General features: G+C 35.2%; 2 protein-coding genes across 10 annotated transcripts in view; one reads left to right on the top strand and one right to left on the bottom strand.

Annotated features, from left to right (window-relative positions):
- Positions 1 to 368: 368 nt before the first annotated feature.
- On the bottom strand, positions 369 to 6,327 carry LOC119634194 (transport and Golgi organization protein 1). Of its 3 annotated transcripts, XM_038028221.1 has the most exons (11): positions 6,064 to 6,181; positions 3,867 to 5,993; positions 3,693 to 3,803; positions 3,177 to 3,629; positions 2,795 to 3,114; positions 2,597 to 2,737; positions 2,189 to 2,349; positions 2,011 to 2,112; positions 1,752 to 1,957; positions 863 to 1,405; positions 369 to 797 (listed from the first exon to the last, which is right to left on the bottom strand). In XM_038028221.1, exons 1-11 carry the CDS (start codon positions 6,179 to 6,181, stop codon positions 709 to 711), a joined length of 4,371 nt encoding a protein of 1,456 aa, XP_037884149.1. In that variant the 3' UTR covers positions 369 to 708. The 3 variants fall into 3 exon arrangements, with proteins under 3 accessions (XP_037884149.1, XP_037884147.1, XP_037884148.1); XM_038028219.1 differs by having other exon boundaries at positions 3,177 to 3,803; positions 6,064 to 6,327; XM_038028220.1 differs by having other exon boundaries at positions 863 to 1,384; positions 3,177 to 3,803.
- Positions 6,328 to 10,450: 4,123 nt separating this feature from the next.
- LOC119634198 (UDP-glucosyltransferase 2-like) overlaps positions 10,451 to 14,758 on the top strand; it is a 7,134-nt gene continuing 2,826 nt past the window's right edge. The window contains exons 1-2 of one of the 7 annotated variants that reach the window (XM_038028229.1): positions 10,451 to 10,519; positions 12,932 to 13,281. In XM_038028229.1, the coding sequence (XP_037884157.1) occupies positions 13,006 to 13,281 (276 nt within the window). In that variant the 5' untranslated portion in view covers positions 10,451 to 10,519; positions 12,932 to 13,005. Of the gene's footprint in view, positions 10,520 to 10,738; positions 11,658 to 12,757; positions 12,786 to 12,864; positions 12,874 to 12,931; positions 13,282 to 14,758 lie in introns of those variants that run through there. The other 6 variants (XM_038028228.1, XM_038028227.1, XM_038028224.1 and 3 more) reach the window with 6 other exon arrangements.

The raw sequence follows: 14,758 nt of genomic DNA, 5'->3' as shown, positions 1-14,758 counted from the left end.
CGGTCAATGTGGGATGGATTTTGAACGGTAAAATATTTTCATTAATTTTTTATTTTTTTTTTTAAATAAATAAAAAATTATAAGGATAACATTGCTCCAACAATACAAGCAACAAGCAAGATGAATATTCAATATTTATTTCAATGAACTACGTTTAAAACGCTTTTAAAATAAAATTATCAAAACGGAAACTTACCATTGATGTAACAAAATTTTTTCATTTTCATATTCCTGAATAATTTAGCCTGAGCTTGCAAAACGACGTTACGCAGTTTGGAACGTGTGATTATAATTTTTGGAATGCACGCTGTTTTTAGGTTAATTGTAAATCTGTAATTTTGTAATTTTGTAATTTTGAATGAGTGTAAATTGTAAGGTGTAACAAAAATTTTGTTTAAGTGATTTGTTGCTAATTTCTTTTCATCTACAATAAAATTGAAAATATCTTGCTCTTTCATTTCTGCTTGAACTTCTCCACTCTCCGCTATTATTCGGGTAATGTATTTATATTTTCCTTTCTTTTTTGGCATTATCTCATTTTAATGATTAGTTATTAATATCAGAATTAAGTTACATATATATATAACAAACTTAACGACCTTAAGGACGCCAAAAAACACTCGAGCTTAATGCATCGTTATGGAATTATTACTAGGTTTTAGTCGTTTTTCTTTTTTTCATTGATTGATTAAATCGAACTAATTGAAATCAAACTATAGATTTGACAGCACCATTCTTTGATTTGCTTTGTTGCGATGAAGAGTTATTTGAATTGTCCGACTCAGAACTTATTATACCTGCAAAAGGGTGGTTTTAAATGAACTTCATACACAAACTTGCATTATTTCCATAACTAACTAACCTTTTTTAACTGAGGATTTTTTAAGATTACAATTGCCGTTTCGTGATCCGTTAGCTGCATGTCCGCTTCGCAATTTTCGCGCTTCTTCAGGACTGGGTGGACGACTAAAATCCGTTTCAGTATCATAAGTAGAAATTAAATCGCGTTCAGGGCCTACATAATTGTAACGACTATCGGTCGGTGATAGTGAGCGATATGTGCGTGGTGGCGGAGAGTAAGGATGACGTGGCCAATTATTTTCATGCTCATAATCCACATAGTCTTCATAATCTACATGATGAGGTGAAAAGCGTACCGAATGCGGAGGAGGCGGTGACATGATGCGTCCCAATGGCGCTGGACGCATTTCACGCATTTCACCAGGCGGCACAAACGGTGGTGGTGGCAAGCGCATAAAGGGTGGCGGTGGACCCATAAATGGTGGGGGCAAAAATGGCGGTGGCGGCAAACGGCCCATTAAAGGAAAAGTGGGTGCCTCCATATGCAATGGGGAAGGTGCACCTACTATTTCATCTCCAACACCTGTGGAAGCGACATTTGATCCTAAGAAAAGTTTCATTAAATTTATTTAATAAATCTCCCCCTTCTACCTTAATCCAGCCTGTCTCAGCTCTCTTAAACAATTTTAGAAAACTTCAAATCGATTAAACTTGTGAAAAGCAATATTTACGAGCATGGCAAAAGATGATAAACGTGGACAATGGTCCATAATTGCGCAATTACTTGATTTTATAAACTTCAAAATTTTTTTTTTTTACAAATTTTCTCTTCGTGTCAAAAAAACATTCCACAAACCAATATAGGTAAACTGGGCGGAAAAACTCCAGTAAAAAGGGAATTTAGGTCTATTCCCTTTTTTCTAGATGTATTAATTTATTAAAACGCTTACTATTGATTTCATCTTTATTTCCTCCGGCCAAGGCAGTTAATTTGCGTCTCAGGATAGCGGCTTCGGCTCTAGATTCTTCGTACCGACGATCCGCCTGACGTGCGGCCAGCCATGTTTCATGTGCTCGATTTTCCAATGTACCAATCTGAGCTTTATGAGCTGCTATTTGTGCTTCCATTTCTGCACGTAGAGCATCGTTTTGGGATCTAAACAATTACAATATTAAACAAACAACAAAAATGAATCGAAAAATTTTTACTTCAATGATTGTATTTCATCTTGCATGGCAGTCAAACGATCTACAGTAGTAGTAGTTTCACCCTGTTGTTTTAACCACATGGCCTCCTTTAAACTGAGTTCCCTATAAGTATACATAAAATATATATTAAGATGTGCACATATAAATATAGAAATCACCCGAAATATAACAAACGTACTTCTGTAACTGGGTTTCTTTCTCTTTAAAATAATTGGAAAGCACTTCCAAACGTGTTTGCGCCTCCAATTTATCCTTTTCTGCTTGATTGAAGTCCTGCTTAAGTCTTGCTAGCTCAGAAGAAGCAATTTCCAGTTGATTTTCAGCCAATTTACGACCATCCTTGAAATAAAATATTACGGAAAAATTATTAGGTGAATAAAATTCTGGTAAATTCTTCTAAACGAATCCCAGACATCCGCGATTTCAATTAAGTTCCAACAAGAGATGATAGATGTACATAAAAATTACTTGTGATTTAGGGCATCATTCACATATATTTCCGCTTTTTATAAATGCAGCCACCCAAGTGATATTTCTTTCATTAATGAGAACAAAAATAATAGGAGTAGAATAATTCGAAACTTACAGTTTCCACATCAAAACGTTCTTTCAGTGTAGTATACTTCTTTTGGGCATCAAAAACTTCAGCTCTTACGTTAGCGACATCGACAACATGGGCTATTAGTTTTGGGTCATGCTTAACACTCTTAAGACATTCTTGTAATGCCTGCAAAGTATGCAAATATAAAAATATAATGTAATTTCTTTAAAAACTTATACTTACTTCCACTTTGGCTAAGCTGGTCTGCCATTTGGTATGCTCAGCCTCCAGTTGATTACTTAATTCAAGAATTTCTTCCTGTAGGCGTTTAATCTCAAAATTCTTACCATCCAGAGCTGCATTTATGTCGCGATCGAATTCACTTTTAAGCTCTTCTAAACGTGTAACCAAACTTCCCTTTTCTGCTTCCAATTCATCATTATCACGTTGTATATTTTCTATTTGAGACTCGTAACGAGCATTCTGCTCAGCAATCAGCAATTGCAATTCACTATTTTCACGACTCTTCTCTGCTAAGCGAGTATTTATATCCAAAATTGTATCTGCATGAAAGAGAGAAAAAATATGAGAAAAAGAGGCTACAATATTGTATTTGGAAACTTGCTTTGTTGATCGTTAAGTTGTCCTTGCAAAGCTTCTACACTGCTTATAATAGATTCATCACCCGTTTGATTGCTCAATAGTTCAGCCACAATTTTGTTAAGCTCTATACCATCGTCAGCCGCATTTTCCAATTCCTTTTGCAGGCTAAAAACTAGCTCTTGCAAGCGGGCCTTTTCAGCCGTCTCTTCTTTCAGTTTTTTTTGCAGAGAAATTACCTCATTATTTGATCCAAAGGTATTATCGTCAACGCTGGCCAACTTTTGACGTACAGCTATGAGATTGAATTTCAATATAGCATTCTCTTTATGCGAAGCCAATAAGCTACTTTCTAATTGATTAAGCTTCGAGAGCAAAGCACCTTCACGACTGTTATTGCAAAAGCAATAATAGCCAAAAATAAAGAAAAGCGTAGCAGCAGCTGCTATTATCAGGCAAGCCAAAAGTTCACTCATTTCTAATATTTTGGATAGCAAAATATCAATGAAATTGTCAAAGGTGACATTAGAGGAAAACAGACTTGTATTGGAGCATGCGCATTGCTCACTCGAATGTTGGTTATGCGCATCGTTTTGAATTTCAGAACGGGGACAATCGTTCGGTCCCAATTTTTCGCAATATTGTTGATCGCCTTAAATTAGAAAACCAAAAAAAAAAATTAGTTCAATAATTGAGAGAATTGCAAATATAGTACCTTCATGTTCAACGCCATGTTTCTTGAATTCAATGGCATCTTTTTCTGGATATAGTATTTTATCTAATTCATCATCCTTGCCTGCACTATCCTGATTTAAATGCCTTTTGTCGCCGACTAACATATTGTTGACCGTGCTTAAGATAGTAGCAAATAGACCCTTCTCTTTTGCTTCGTTTGAAGGCTTTTCTATAGACGTAGGTTTTGAGGGCAGTGCGGTTGGTTCCTGGGTAAGTTCGGGTGGCTTTACTTCCGAAACAAAATCGTTTTTTTCTCCTGCGCTGGAGATTTGAGGAGCCTCAGCGGGTAGATCTCTTATTGATACAGCTTCAGCATTTTGTTCTGTTACTGTGGTATATTCATAACCTTCGCCAACTATCTCATTGACGCTGCTATCAGCTAAGGGTAAAGACGTAGCCTTTTCGAAATAGATTTCGGTAGGCCTGCTATCAGCAAAGGGCGATGGCGTGGTTGAAGCGGCATAGATTTCATTAGAACTGCTATCAGCTTGGTAAGAAGGTGGTAAGGGTGAAGAGTTTTCCACATAGACTTCAGAACTATCGACTAAGAGTAATGGTGTTGTGGACTCTGTATAAATTTCAGTGGGGCTACTATCTGTTAAGGACAATGGCGTAGTAGATTCTGCATAGAATTCAATCGCACTATTATCAATTACGGGCAAAGTCGGAGTGGGCACGTCTTGATGCCCATGGTATGGCGTTTCCGCAGTTGCGATTTTCTCATGAGAATCATTAGAATCTTTTTTTACAAAAATTTGGCTATTCACTTCTAGTTCCTTATTAGCGCTAGCAGAAGATTCTCTTTCGACTTTCGCCATTAGACGTATCAGTTCTTCATTTTGTACTGTTTTTTCCAAGGATACTTCCGCGGCAGTATCTGGAACTTTCTTTATTGCTGATTGTCCGACAGTTGTTGTTGGCTGCTCTTCATATAAGGGGTCTACTCGGTCTTTACTATTATTTGTATCAATCTTCTTTCCACCGGTTTCATTCTCAGAAGAAACTATTACCGCTTCGGTAGGGATGGTCCCGTCGCTTGAAACAAGATCGGCTTCAGACGACATTTCTATTACTTCATTAGAATTAAAAGAGTTTGTGATTCTCCTTTCCTGGCTTTTGCTTGATTCATTTCTAGGAACTGTATTAGTAGGATAAAGTTTATCTTCGTTAGGCACATTTGTATTATCTAGCGACTGCGTAACAAACGAATCTTGCTCATGTGAAGCAATTATTGAAGAATTTCCTGAACGTTGGGTTCCGAAAAATTTTTCTTGACTGTCCCTGGCACTTTCACTATTTTTATGACCTTCAGGAGTCTTGGCATCATCAAAAGGCAGCGGAGAAGACTTTATATTATTTATATTTTGGTCATTTTTTGTTAAAGGTAGCATTGTTGAGACGATTTCACTACTTCTGGTATCATCATCTTCTTTTAAAGCTGCCTCCGCAGATGCACGATTACCATTTTCCTCTACTTCTCCTCTATCAACATTTAAAACTTTTCTGCGCGTGGGTTGAGGATTTTCGGATTCGAGGTTTTCATCTTCCTCATCAATAATTTCATTTTCTTCATCATCTTCGTAATCTTCAACAAATTCGTCGTCGTCGTCGTCGTCTTCTTCTTCTTCGTGAACTTCTTCACTAGGCCTGAAGCTCTCCTGATTTTCTCCTAAGGAAGGTATTTTTGCTTCTTCTGGAATTGCCGTTAAAATTGTTGTGGCATTAGTAGTAGTTTCATTAAGTGTCTGAATAACTGCTTCTTCGGTTTCAATTATGGGTGCAGAAACTTCAGCTGGTACTATTCGGACAACGTCATTTTCTTTTGTCCCACTTGTAGTATTGAGCTTAATAACATCGCTTGTGGAATCATTTGGTGTTATTACACTCACCACATGTTTCAGATCTTTTTCTTTTATAAACACTTTAGTCTCTTTAATGTACTGTTTCGGGGCAAAGCCTTCACGGCCATTTACTTCGACACCCCACAATGACATATCACTTCCAGCACTTTTCGATTTGATACGTATAGCGGCATTAATTTGAAATGACACCATGCCCTTTTTTCCAGCTCGATAAGTAATTGTGCCCCTGCCCACAGAAATAACACCTGCGAAAAGTTGTTTCCAAAATATTATTCATGTTGGTTTTTTACGACATATTGACTTTTTTGCACTTACTAGAACATTTTTCATCTGCACACAAACGTTTGTCTGATAACGCAAAGGTCGGTAAAATGAAAAACATTTCTACTATGAGCATTAAGTATAAATTCGTTGTTTTTGTTAGTGTCCACATTTTGCATCGTTTATTTATTTTTTATTTTTATTCGCTTTCGTTTAATACTGCCTAATAGAATTTTTAACTAACTTTTTGGTTTACTTAAACAAAAATTTTGTTTTTGCAATAATTCCCTATTTGCTCACCCAGCCACATCAGAGATCACATAGCGTTAGTGTTGCCAAATTTAAGTATATCGGTAAGATTCGGTTTAACTAATTAAATAAGAATAACCAGTGTATGTCAAGCAGCAAATTTCGCTATGCTTTTTAACTAAGGCTGCACCTACATAAAATCTATTCTTGCCTCATTTGTTTAACAAACTGCAAATAGTGAACGCATAAAAGCGTGCTCCCTGAGCTTATCACATGGCTCGGAACGTGTTATTATTATTATACTAATTATGGAAATTATCCAAAAGAAATAAATGCATGCTTTAAAGCAAGATAATCACAAGCAGTTAAAACTATCTGCTCTACTTTGAGAGAAACTTGGATCTATCTCTTGCCTCGCTTATTTATCAAACTGCAAATAGTTAATACGTAAAAAGCGCTTCCAATATTACGGAGTATTGGAATTTCATTTTCTTTGAGCTTTCATTAAGATAGAATCGATGAGTGTTGAAGATACGACCACAGCCAAATATGGCTTTCTTACGCATTTGTATGTACATCACTTTTTTTCTATTTGTCTCACATACTAAAAGTTGAGCGTGTATCTGCGTATAAGTTCTTGTAATTGGATTTGATACCATTGTTTATAATTGTATGTCTTGTTAACTTGTGGGTGTATACGTAATAACAGTTTATTGCTCCAATAACTTTCTGAACTTGTTTAACGGACTTCGATAGTCATAATCTCTAATAGAAAGCGCCTTGTCTTGTCCGAGAAACTTATTAGCAGGTAAAAAAAGTCAACGCCTCTACACACCTCGCCAACCAATGTCTCTAATATTTGCGCTGAGTTCCTTAAACCGAACGTATTGAAATTGTATCAAATGGAGTGCTCATCGTTCTTTTCAAAACGTTTCTTTTAGACATATGCTCTTATCCAGAAAATGTAGTTTTGTTCCTGAGTGTAAATGACAGAAAGAAATCTTTTTAAAATAGTCGGATTTTTGCGGAGATTATTAGTTTACAATTTGATGGCCATGCGACAATTTTTTTTTAAATTTTTAATCTTCCTTCCGAAAATTATTAATCCTTTATCGAGAAAGATATGTAGAAGCAAGACAAGGAAGGAGTAAATATTGCTTTGTGAGAGATAACTTCAATGTGTGATGGTCAGGACTCGATTTTTGTTATATTTGATTGAATAAAGCGAAGATTAATATACAAAAGTTAGAAATTTTTGCTAGCATAGGATTTTTGAATTGAAGTTCTGATTTGCCTCATAGGCATGATATGATATATCACATATAAATATATATGTATATGCATATGTATATGTATGATATGTATGTTGACTGATATATGTACACAGTGTTATTCGAGTATCCATCGAAAATTTTATTATAATAGGGAAATATTTTAAACCATGCAAGACGCTTTCAGCAATGTTCAAGTGCCGGCGTCACAGAAAATGAAAATCTATGAATAATTTTAGGCAGAAATAGTTGGATAATTTGGGAACTAAATCTAAACATTTCGATAAGTAAAACAATTAAAAACGGGCTACCGCTCGAAATTAAGCTTAAGGAAGGGATCGCAAGAGTCATTCAATCGGAACCATTTTCATTAGCCGTCGTCCTTGAGCCAAAACACGCCGGTCTACCAAATTTCATCAAAATATGTCGAAAATTGCAATCTGTAATTTGAAAGCAGGAAATAAGACGGACGGACAGACATGCTTGCATTTAATATAGCTTTATCTTTATTAATAATTTGCGAAAAAATTGTTTTTAAAGCATCATAAAATATATTCGTTTATATTTCTCGTCATAATTAATATACAGACGTGTAAAACACGTATTTGTTAAACATCCCATATAAATATTTAATTATCGTTACAGAATTATTGGATGGAAATTTTGAAAACTTTCTTTCCTCCAATATATCTAACACCTATGACCATGAATCTCAATAAGTTCGGCTTAAATTGAATATACTTTTACTGTTATTTTTATTTAAAACTATATTAACATAAATTAAATTTCGTCACTTACCTGTAAATCGACAGTGTTCGCTAATGTTTCTTTGCCGTTGACCTAAAAAACGTCAATGTACCGAAATAATGCAAAAATTTTCTAACTGCAGATTGAACACAAGATAAGAAAACGGACAAACAAACAGATGTGAGTAAATCGTTTCAGAAAGTCGATTCTAAATTGATCGGTATATTAAAAAAGTGGATGTAACTCATCTCTTTCCTCCTGGATGTTGCATGCATCTGCACAAACTTAATATGCCCTTATATATGCCCCAAGTGATGTAGGGTATAATAATTCTCTTTTTCAGAATTTTTTTTTTCCGTTTCATCGTTATAGGTGCGATCTCAGCAAATTCATTTGTACAACAAGATCTACAAAAAAGTTGATGGTTCCGTGATATTTTAAACATTTACACTTTTTGATAAATGAAATTTCATGAAGAGAAATGAAAACTGAATAATGAAATGCTGGCATATAAAGAATATCCGAAAATCTTCAAAGCTAATCGGAATTAATAGCAACGATAAACCCTAAATGCGGAAAACAGTTGGTTAATAGTTGGTTTGCTACGAATATTGTAAGCGTGTTAAAGTGAAGCAAATTACTCATGGTAAACAATTCTGCAATAAAGAAGTTACCATAGTTGGAAAATGCATGCAATCAAAAATTAAAAGAAAAAATACTTTCTGTAGGAAGTGTTTATAATAAAACAAAGCTTTTACGAAATGAACTATCTTCTCACCCCTGGTCGCAGAGCGAGCTATACTTATTTCAATTGTTAATATCGGGACCCATTCTGATAAGAAGCAAGAGATGAGCAACGAGAAAGAGCTAAAAAGGTAGTCACCGTAACCTGGGGGGTGTGTGTCCAATTGATATGTTGCATCGTTACCAACTGAGCCCGCACTGTAGCTATGATCAAAGGTAAAGGTAAAGTTTGATGAAATTTCTAGTTTTTATCGAAGATATTTCAATGTTTTAGTTATTATCTTCGCGCTTGCGAGAGAATCAGGTTCATTTTTGAAGACTGTCTTTTAAATCGAATCAAAAATGCAGATCTTAACTTGAGATTTAAGTTTTTGAGATTTCGATCATTTTAATAAATAAAAAAAAGTTCAATTCGCAGTTTTTTTCTAGGAATGTGTACATCGCTTAGATGTTTTTGGAACTAAGACAGATAAGAGAAAATTGAATATGAGTGTTTAAAGATCTTCTGATTTCACTGAAAATCACCAAAAATTCCGCAACGAATTGTACGCTTTAAAAGCAACCGCCAATTTATCGACTCTGGTAGTTTTGCCGTTAAGCAGATGAATTCTCTTGTACCTTTCTAATTAGATTTGCCAACTTACAAGTACTTGAGACTGTTGCCGGTGATTGTTTCCCTTTTTTTTTTGACAGAATGTGTCTTAAAATGAATGTCTCTTTCTCCATTCTTGCCAACAAGAGTCAAACGTATTATATCATAATCCAAAAACGTACCTGAAGAAGGCAAGGTATCCACCCATACGTTTGATTATTCGTGCAATTGAATAGTACAAACGGCTTATTAATATTAATATACCTCAACTCATTTAGTAGCGAAAATGAAAATAGTCTGAGAACAACTCACAAAGAGAATACATGAACGTTTTTAATGTTTGATGGTCTATTCATTTCGTCATAACGTTTGCAACACCTAGAGGGAGGTTTCAGAGCTCCCATAAAGCACATAACGTGTGGTCTTAATCACTGCGATAAAGAGAATCGATGTCTGCGCGTCCCGTTGTGTATTCATAAGGATGCGTGGAACATGCTCGCGCTCGCACGGACGTGGGTTGGAAAACTTTAGATATCGCAGTAGAGCATATATTGAGAAAAACTCATGTCTTTAGAAGCAAAAAAATGTTATCCATACACAAGCGTAAAATTTCAACATATACTCAAGGGGTGGCAGTACAAGAGACCCAATATTGTAAAGTAATAAAATTGCATCTATTTTCGTTTCAGTTATTTATTTATTTATTTATTTATTTATTTTTTTTTTTTTTGAGATAAAAGTGGCCAGAGATTCGTCTACAGCCGTATATACTTTTAGTTGTTGTTTTTTTTTTGGTATTTGTATTCATGTTCAATGCTACCGAGTACTAATAAGTCTCAAACGTACGGCGATAGTTGAGCAGTACGCATTTTAAAGAGCTGCGAGCAGGTAGCAGCTTAACATAACGGTAATGTCGAATAAAGAAAATTTGTTGATCGACTAATTTTTGAATATATTAACTGAAAATTCAGTTACATTTGTGTATTACAAGTCATTGTAAGCGATGTGAAAATGTAGAGCCTTTTTAAAATTAAAACAAAAAAAAAAAGTTTCTCGCTTAAGGAAAAAAGAATTGAAATTTGTGATGCAATATAAATGTTTTAAAAAATTGTTCACTTCGATTTTTCTTTATATAATACACATAAGTCGATCAATTAATAAAAAATTAGAACAAGCGCACACATCACTCTCCGTTTGTGTGACTTTGAAAGCGGCACCCGAAATCTACTAAATTTGAAAAAAAAAGATATAAAGAAAAAAAATTAAAAAAAAAAAAAAAAAGAAACCAAATATAACAAAAAACATACAACAAGTGTCGCGACTTTTGCTTTCTCAATGCATTTTTCTTTTAATAAATCTTCTCAATGAATTGACTGTAATGTCCAACCGACCAACTAACTAACTACTATATGGATATGTGTTTGTATGCTAATGGTTCAAAGATAGATAAGAAGTATTTGTCTTCGATTTTAAAATTCGTTTCTAACCATTTACTTGGCTAATTGCGGTGAATATAGAAAATTTGAAAATTGTAAATTATAATAATTAAGAGAAAAAAAACATAAGAACCTGTTCCAAAGTGTTTTCGATCTCCTTCTCACGTTAGCGGCATTTTTAATTTTTCGCTTTAAAGCCGAAAAAAAGTTCAATTATTTTTGGTTTTTTTTTAATAAAAATTTCTGCGAATCATTACATTAATTGCTTACTTGACATGAAATTGTCGTCGAGTTAAACGTTACGACATGCATGACATGCGTTTAGTGCGATATTTGCTTAAGCACCTTTTTATACCCATCACCGGAAGATGAAGAGTATATTGATTTCGTCAAATCGTCTGCAATACCCAGAAGGAAGCTCAGAGACATCATGAAATGTACTTGTGTTCAGGGCAAGCGTTCTACAGAGACAAAAAAGATTAGTTGACCAGCAAGACTACTTGTCTTCTCTTTACTTGCATACCGCGCAACGCACTAGAGAGATTCGTCACTCTAAACCCTACTACTGCTCGCCTTTGGAACAACCTATCAGCAGTGCTTTTTCCCATCGTGCGTAATGTCTCCATTTTCAAGTTGAACTTTCCCAAACACTTCTCCCCTTCTTCACCGCTCTCTTCACATTACCCTTCCTGATAGAAGGCATCCCATGAGTGACTGATCATAGGAAAAAACAAGTAACAAAATTAAATTCGGTCGGGACCGAACTTTTTATACCCATCACCGTTTACCCCAAAAAAGGACAAAAGGAAAAGAATAAAATTCTCATTCCCTATAATATAGAGTGGGCACAGCTGAGTTTTTCTATTTTCAAAATAAAAGTTTTCATTGTAGAGGCATGTGGGCGTTGTAGGCATAACCTTTGAAAAGTTTAGGTCAATTCAAAATTCTCTTGAAGATTTGTAGGCGATATCTTGATTTTCACCACAAATACTACAACGTCGCGCAAACATACAGATGGACACACAAACAGGCGGACAGGTTTAGGTGCAGTCAAAAGTTGAAACTGGCCAAGAATTTGCATACATTATGGAGTTTTTGTAGCTTGTTCCTGCGCATTATAAAGGTATTGAAAAATCAACTAAATTTTGATGCACTGTAATATTAGGTAGGCGTCAATTTTTCCCAGTTTTATACACAAATGCTACAGGGTCGCCCATAGGTAATGCTTTCAAATTTTTGTACATTTACTTGCCATAGTTTGTTAGCAATGAGCAAAAAACCATTGCTGCATTCCTCGTGAAAAACAGATGTTCTCAGCTTACATGGCACAGTGGGCTTGTGTTTCGCCCGAGATGGCCCATTTTCAATAACAATGTGCATGCGAGAAGTTGCAGGGTTCCTGCCACATTTAGAGTCGATAGCTTAATTTTTGCGGCCAGGAGAATGTTTACAACAGACAGACAGACGTACTCAAATCGATTTAGAATTTTATGCTGATCAAGAATATACATACTTTGCGGATGCTTACATACTGCGGTGATGGGTATAAAAATGTAGCAAAAGGTATTTCGCAAAGCGGTCAGAAGACCCGCCTACAATGCAACTAAGGCTTAGAACACCTTTGCTTCCCTTGTCTTTTGTCCCTTATTCAAAAGCTGCATCAAAGACTTGATATAAATTTCTCCTTTCATTCCACAAAAATAGAAGAAAACGGCTCCGCCCATCCGTTACTATACAGTAAGGAAACTAATTTCTTTCGCTTTCTTTTATTTACCCTGTTTTAAGATAACCGTGATGGGTATAAAAGATTCGATCGCAGCCGAATGTAATTTTCTTGCTTTTTATAAATGTAAAATGTTTACTTTTAATTTATGTTATTATAGGGCCAAGTATATGTGTATTGCCTAAAATTGCTGATTTCTTACTTTTCAACGATTGTCGGTGCATTCTAGTAAAAATGACGGGTTTGCGGTTTGCGTGGTTTTATATAACTGCGCTTTTGATTTTAACATCATTTGTGGCGGCTCGTCGTCACAATTTAAAAATCTTAGGTTTATTTCCGCATCCCGGTATAAGTCATTTTCACTTTTTCCATCCCATTATGAGAAGTTTGGCGGAACGCGGTCACGAAGTCACCGTCGTCAGTCATTTTCCCGATAAAAGTCCCCCAGTGGGTTATCACGACATCTCTTTAGGTGGCAAAGAAACTTTAGCGAACATTGTCGACTTACAGGTAAGTGACGAAATTTAATTTATGTTAATTTAGTTTTAAATAAAAATAACAGCAAAAGTATATTCAATTTGAGCCGAACTTATTGAGACTCATGGTCATAGGTGTTAGATATATTGGAGGAAAGAAAGTTTTCAAAATTTCCATCCAATAATTCTGTAACGATAATTAAATATTTACATGGGATGTTTAACAAATGCATGTTTTACATATCTGTATATTAATTATGACGAGAAATATAAACGGATGTAATTTGTGATGATTGAAAATCAATTTTTTCGCAAGTTATTCATAACTATAAAGCTGTATTATATTTAAGCATGTCTGTCCGTCCGTCTTATTTTTTGTTTTCAAACTGCAGATCGCAATTTTTGATATATTTCGATGAAATTTGATACATTGGCGTGTTTTGGCTCAAGGACGACGGCTAATGAAAATGGCTCGGATTGAACGACTTTTTCGAGCACTTCCTGCAAAAAGCCTTATGTGAAAGAGTCGATATGTGAATACTTGTGGCGTGGCGTAGGGTATTTAATGGTAGGCTACTATAGATTTTGTACTTATGCATATTTATAAGTCGTTTCTGTGGTTTTGAGAATTATAAATGAAAACCCAATGAACTGATTTAGTTGTTTTTCACACTCAATCTGTGGAACTTTGATAAAACAAAAAATATAAGACCGAACTGTAGAAAAATTCTAAATAGAGCTATGGCTTTGCACATACCACCCGCTGATTCAAAGGAGATAAATTAAATTTGTAAATATTTGTATACGCAATGAAAAAAAAAGAAATTTTACACTAATTTTGAGTTTCTAGCTACGATTTGATAGTTTTAAGCGCAATAGCAAACCACCGCCAGATGCTCATGCCTAAATCGTCCGCGCTATTCAAGCATATATGTAATTTGTAGAGGATGTCATGAGTATTTTTAAGCATTAGAAACCTGTAGCAAATCTACTATTTCGTCTGCGGTAGATGCAACACAGACGACGGCCACTAGTTTATAATGTTGTACTTGGGTATATGAAGTTTGTGCGGATGTGTGCAATACACAGAAAGAGTCGAGAGAGATAGACCCACCTTTTACTGCACCCATAGATTGAATGTCATTTTCTGAACCGATTTAACCTTGCCTGTCCGTCGGATACGCTTAGCCGGTATTTCGAATTGTTCTAATTTTTCAATCTAATCTTGCGATGAAAAGAAAAGACCACGCAGAGAAAGAGAGAGAGACCAGGTTATTAAATATTTCATCCGATGCCTAATGACTATTTCATGCGCTCTTAATATTTCACAAATCCCATACACCCTACGTGCTGGATATAATTAAATTCAAGGGTGTGAAGATAAATTCGAATTTAACTAGTAAAGACACCTACCATTTCTGTTAACATACCTCTGTTAACGACTTAACAGAGCTCATGTTAAATAATTACAATTGAGATATAGTTGGTTTGAAAGCCTAATCCGTCCATAT

Source organism: Glossina fuscipes, unplaced genomic scaffold (genome assembly GCF_014805625.2).
Source record: "Glossina fuscipes isolate IAEA_lab_2018 unplaced genomic scaffold, Yale_Gfus_2 2, whole genome shotgun sequence".
NCBI classification, from domain to species: Eukaryota; Metazoa; Arthropoda; class Insecta; order Diptera; family Glossinidae; genus Glossina; species Glossina fuscipes.
This window is presented reverse-complemented; position numbering and strand designations above follow the sequence as displayed.

Coding starts and splice junctions, on each gene's coding strand:
- LOC119634194 (XM_038028219.1), bottom strand. CDS start 6,181: ATGTGGACACTAACAAAAACAACGAATTTATACTTAATGCTCATAGTA. Junction 1,958..2,010: donor GATGAAATACAATCATTGAA/GTAAAAATTTTT, acceptor GTAATTGTTTAG/ATCCCAAAACGATGCTCTAC. Junction 1,406..1,751: donor AAATAAAGATGAAATCAATA/GTAAGCGTTTTA, acceptor AACTTTTCTTAG/GATCAAATGTCGCTTCCACA.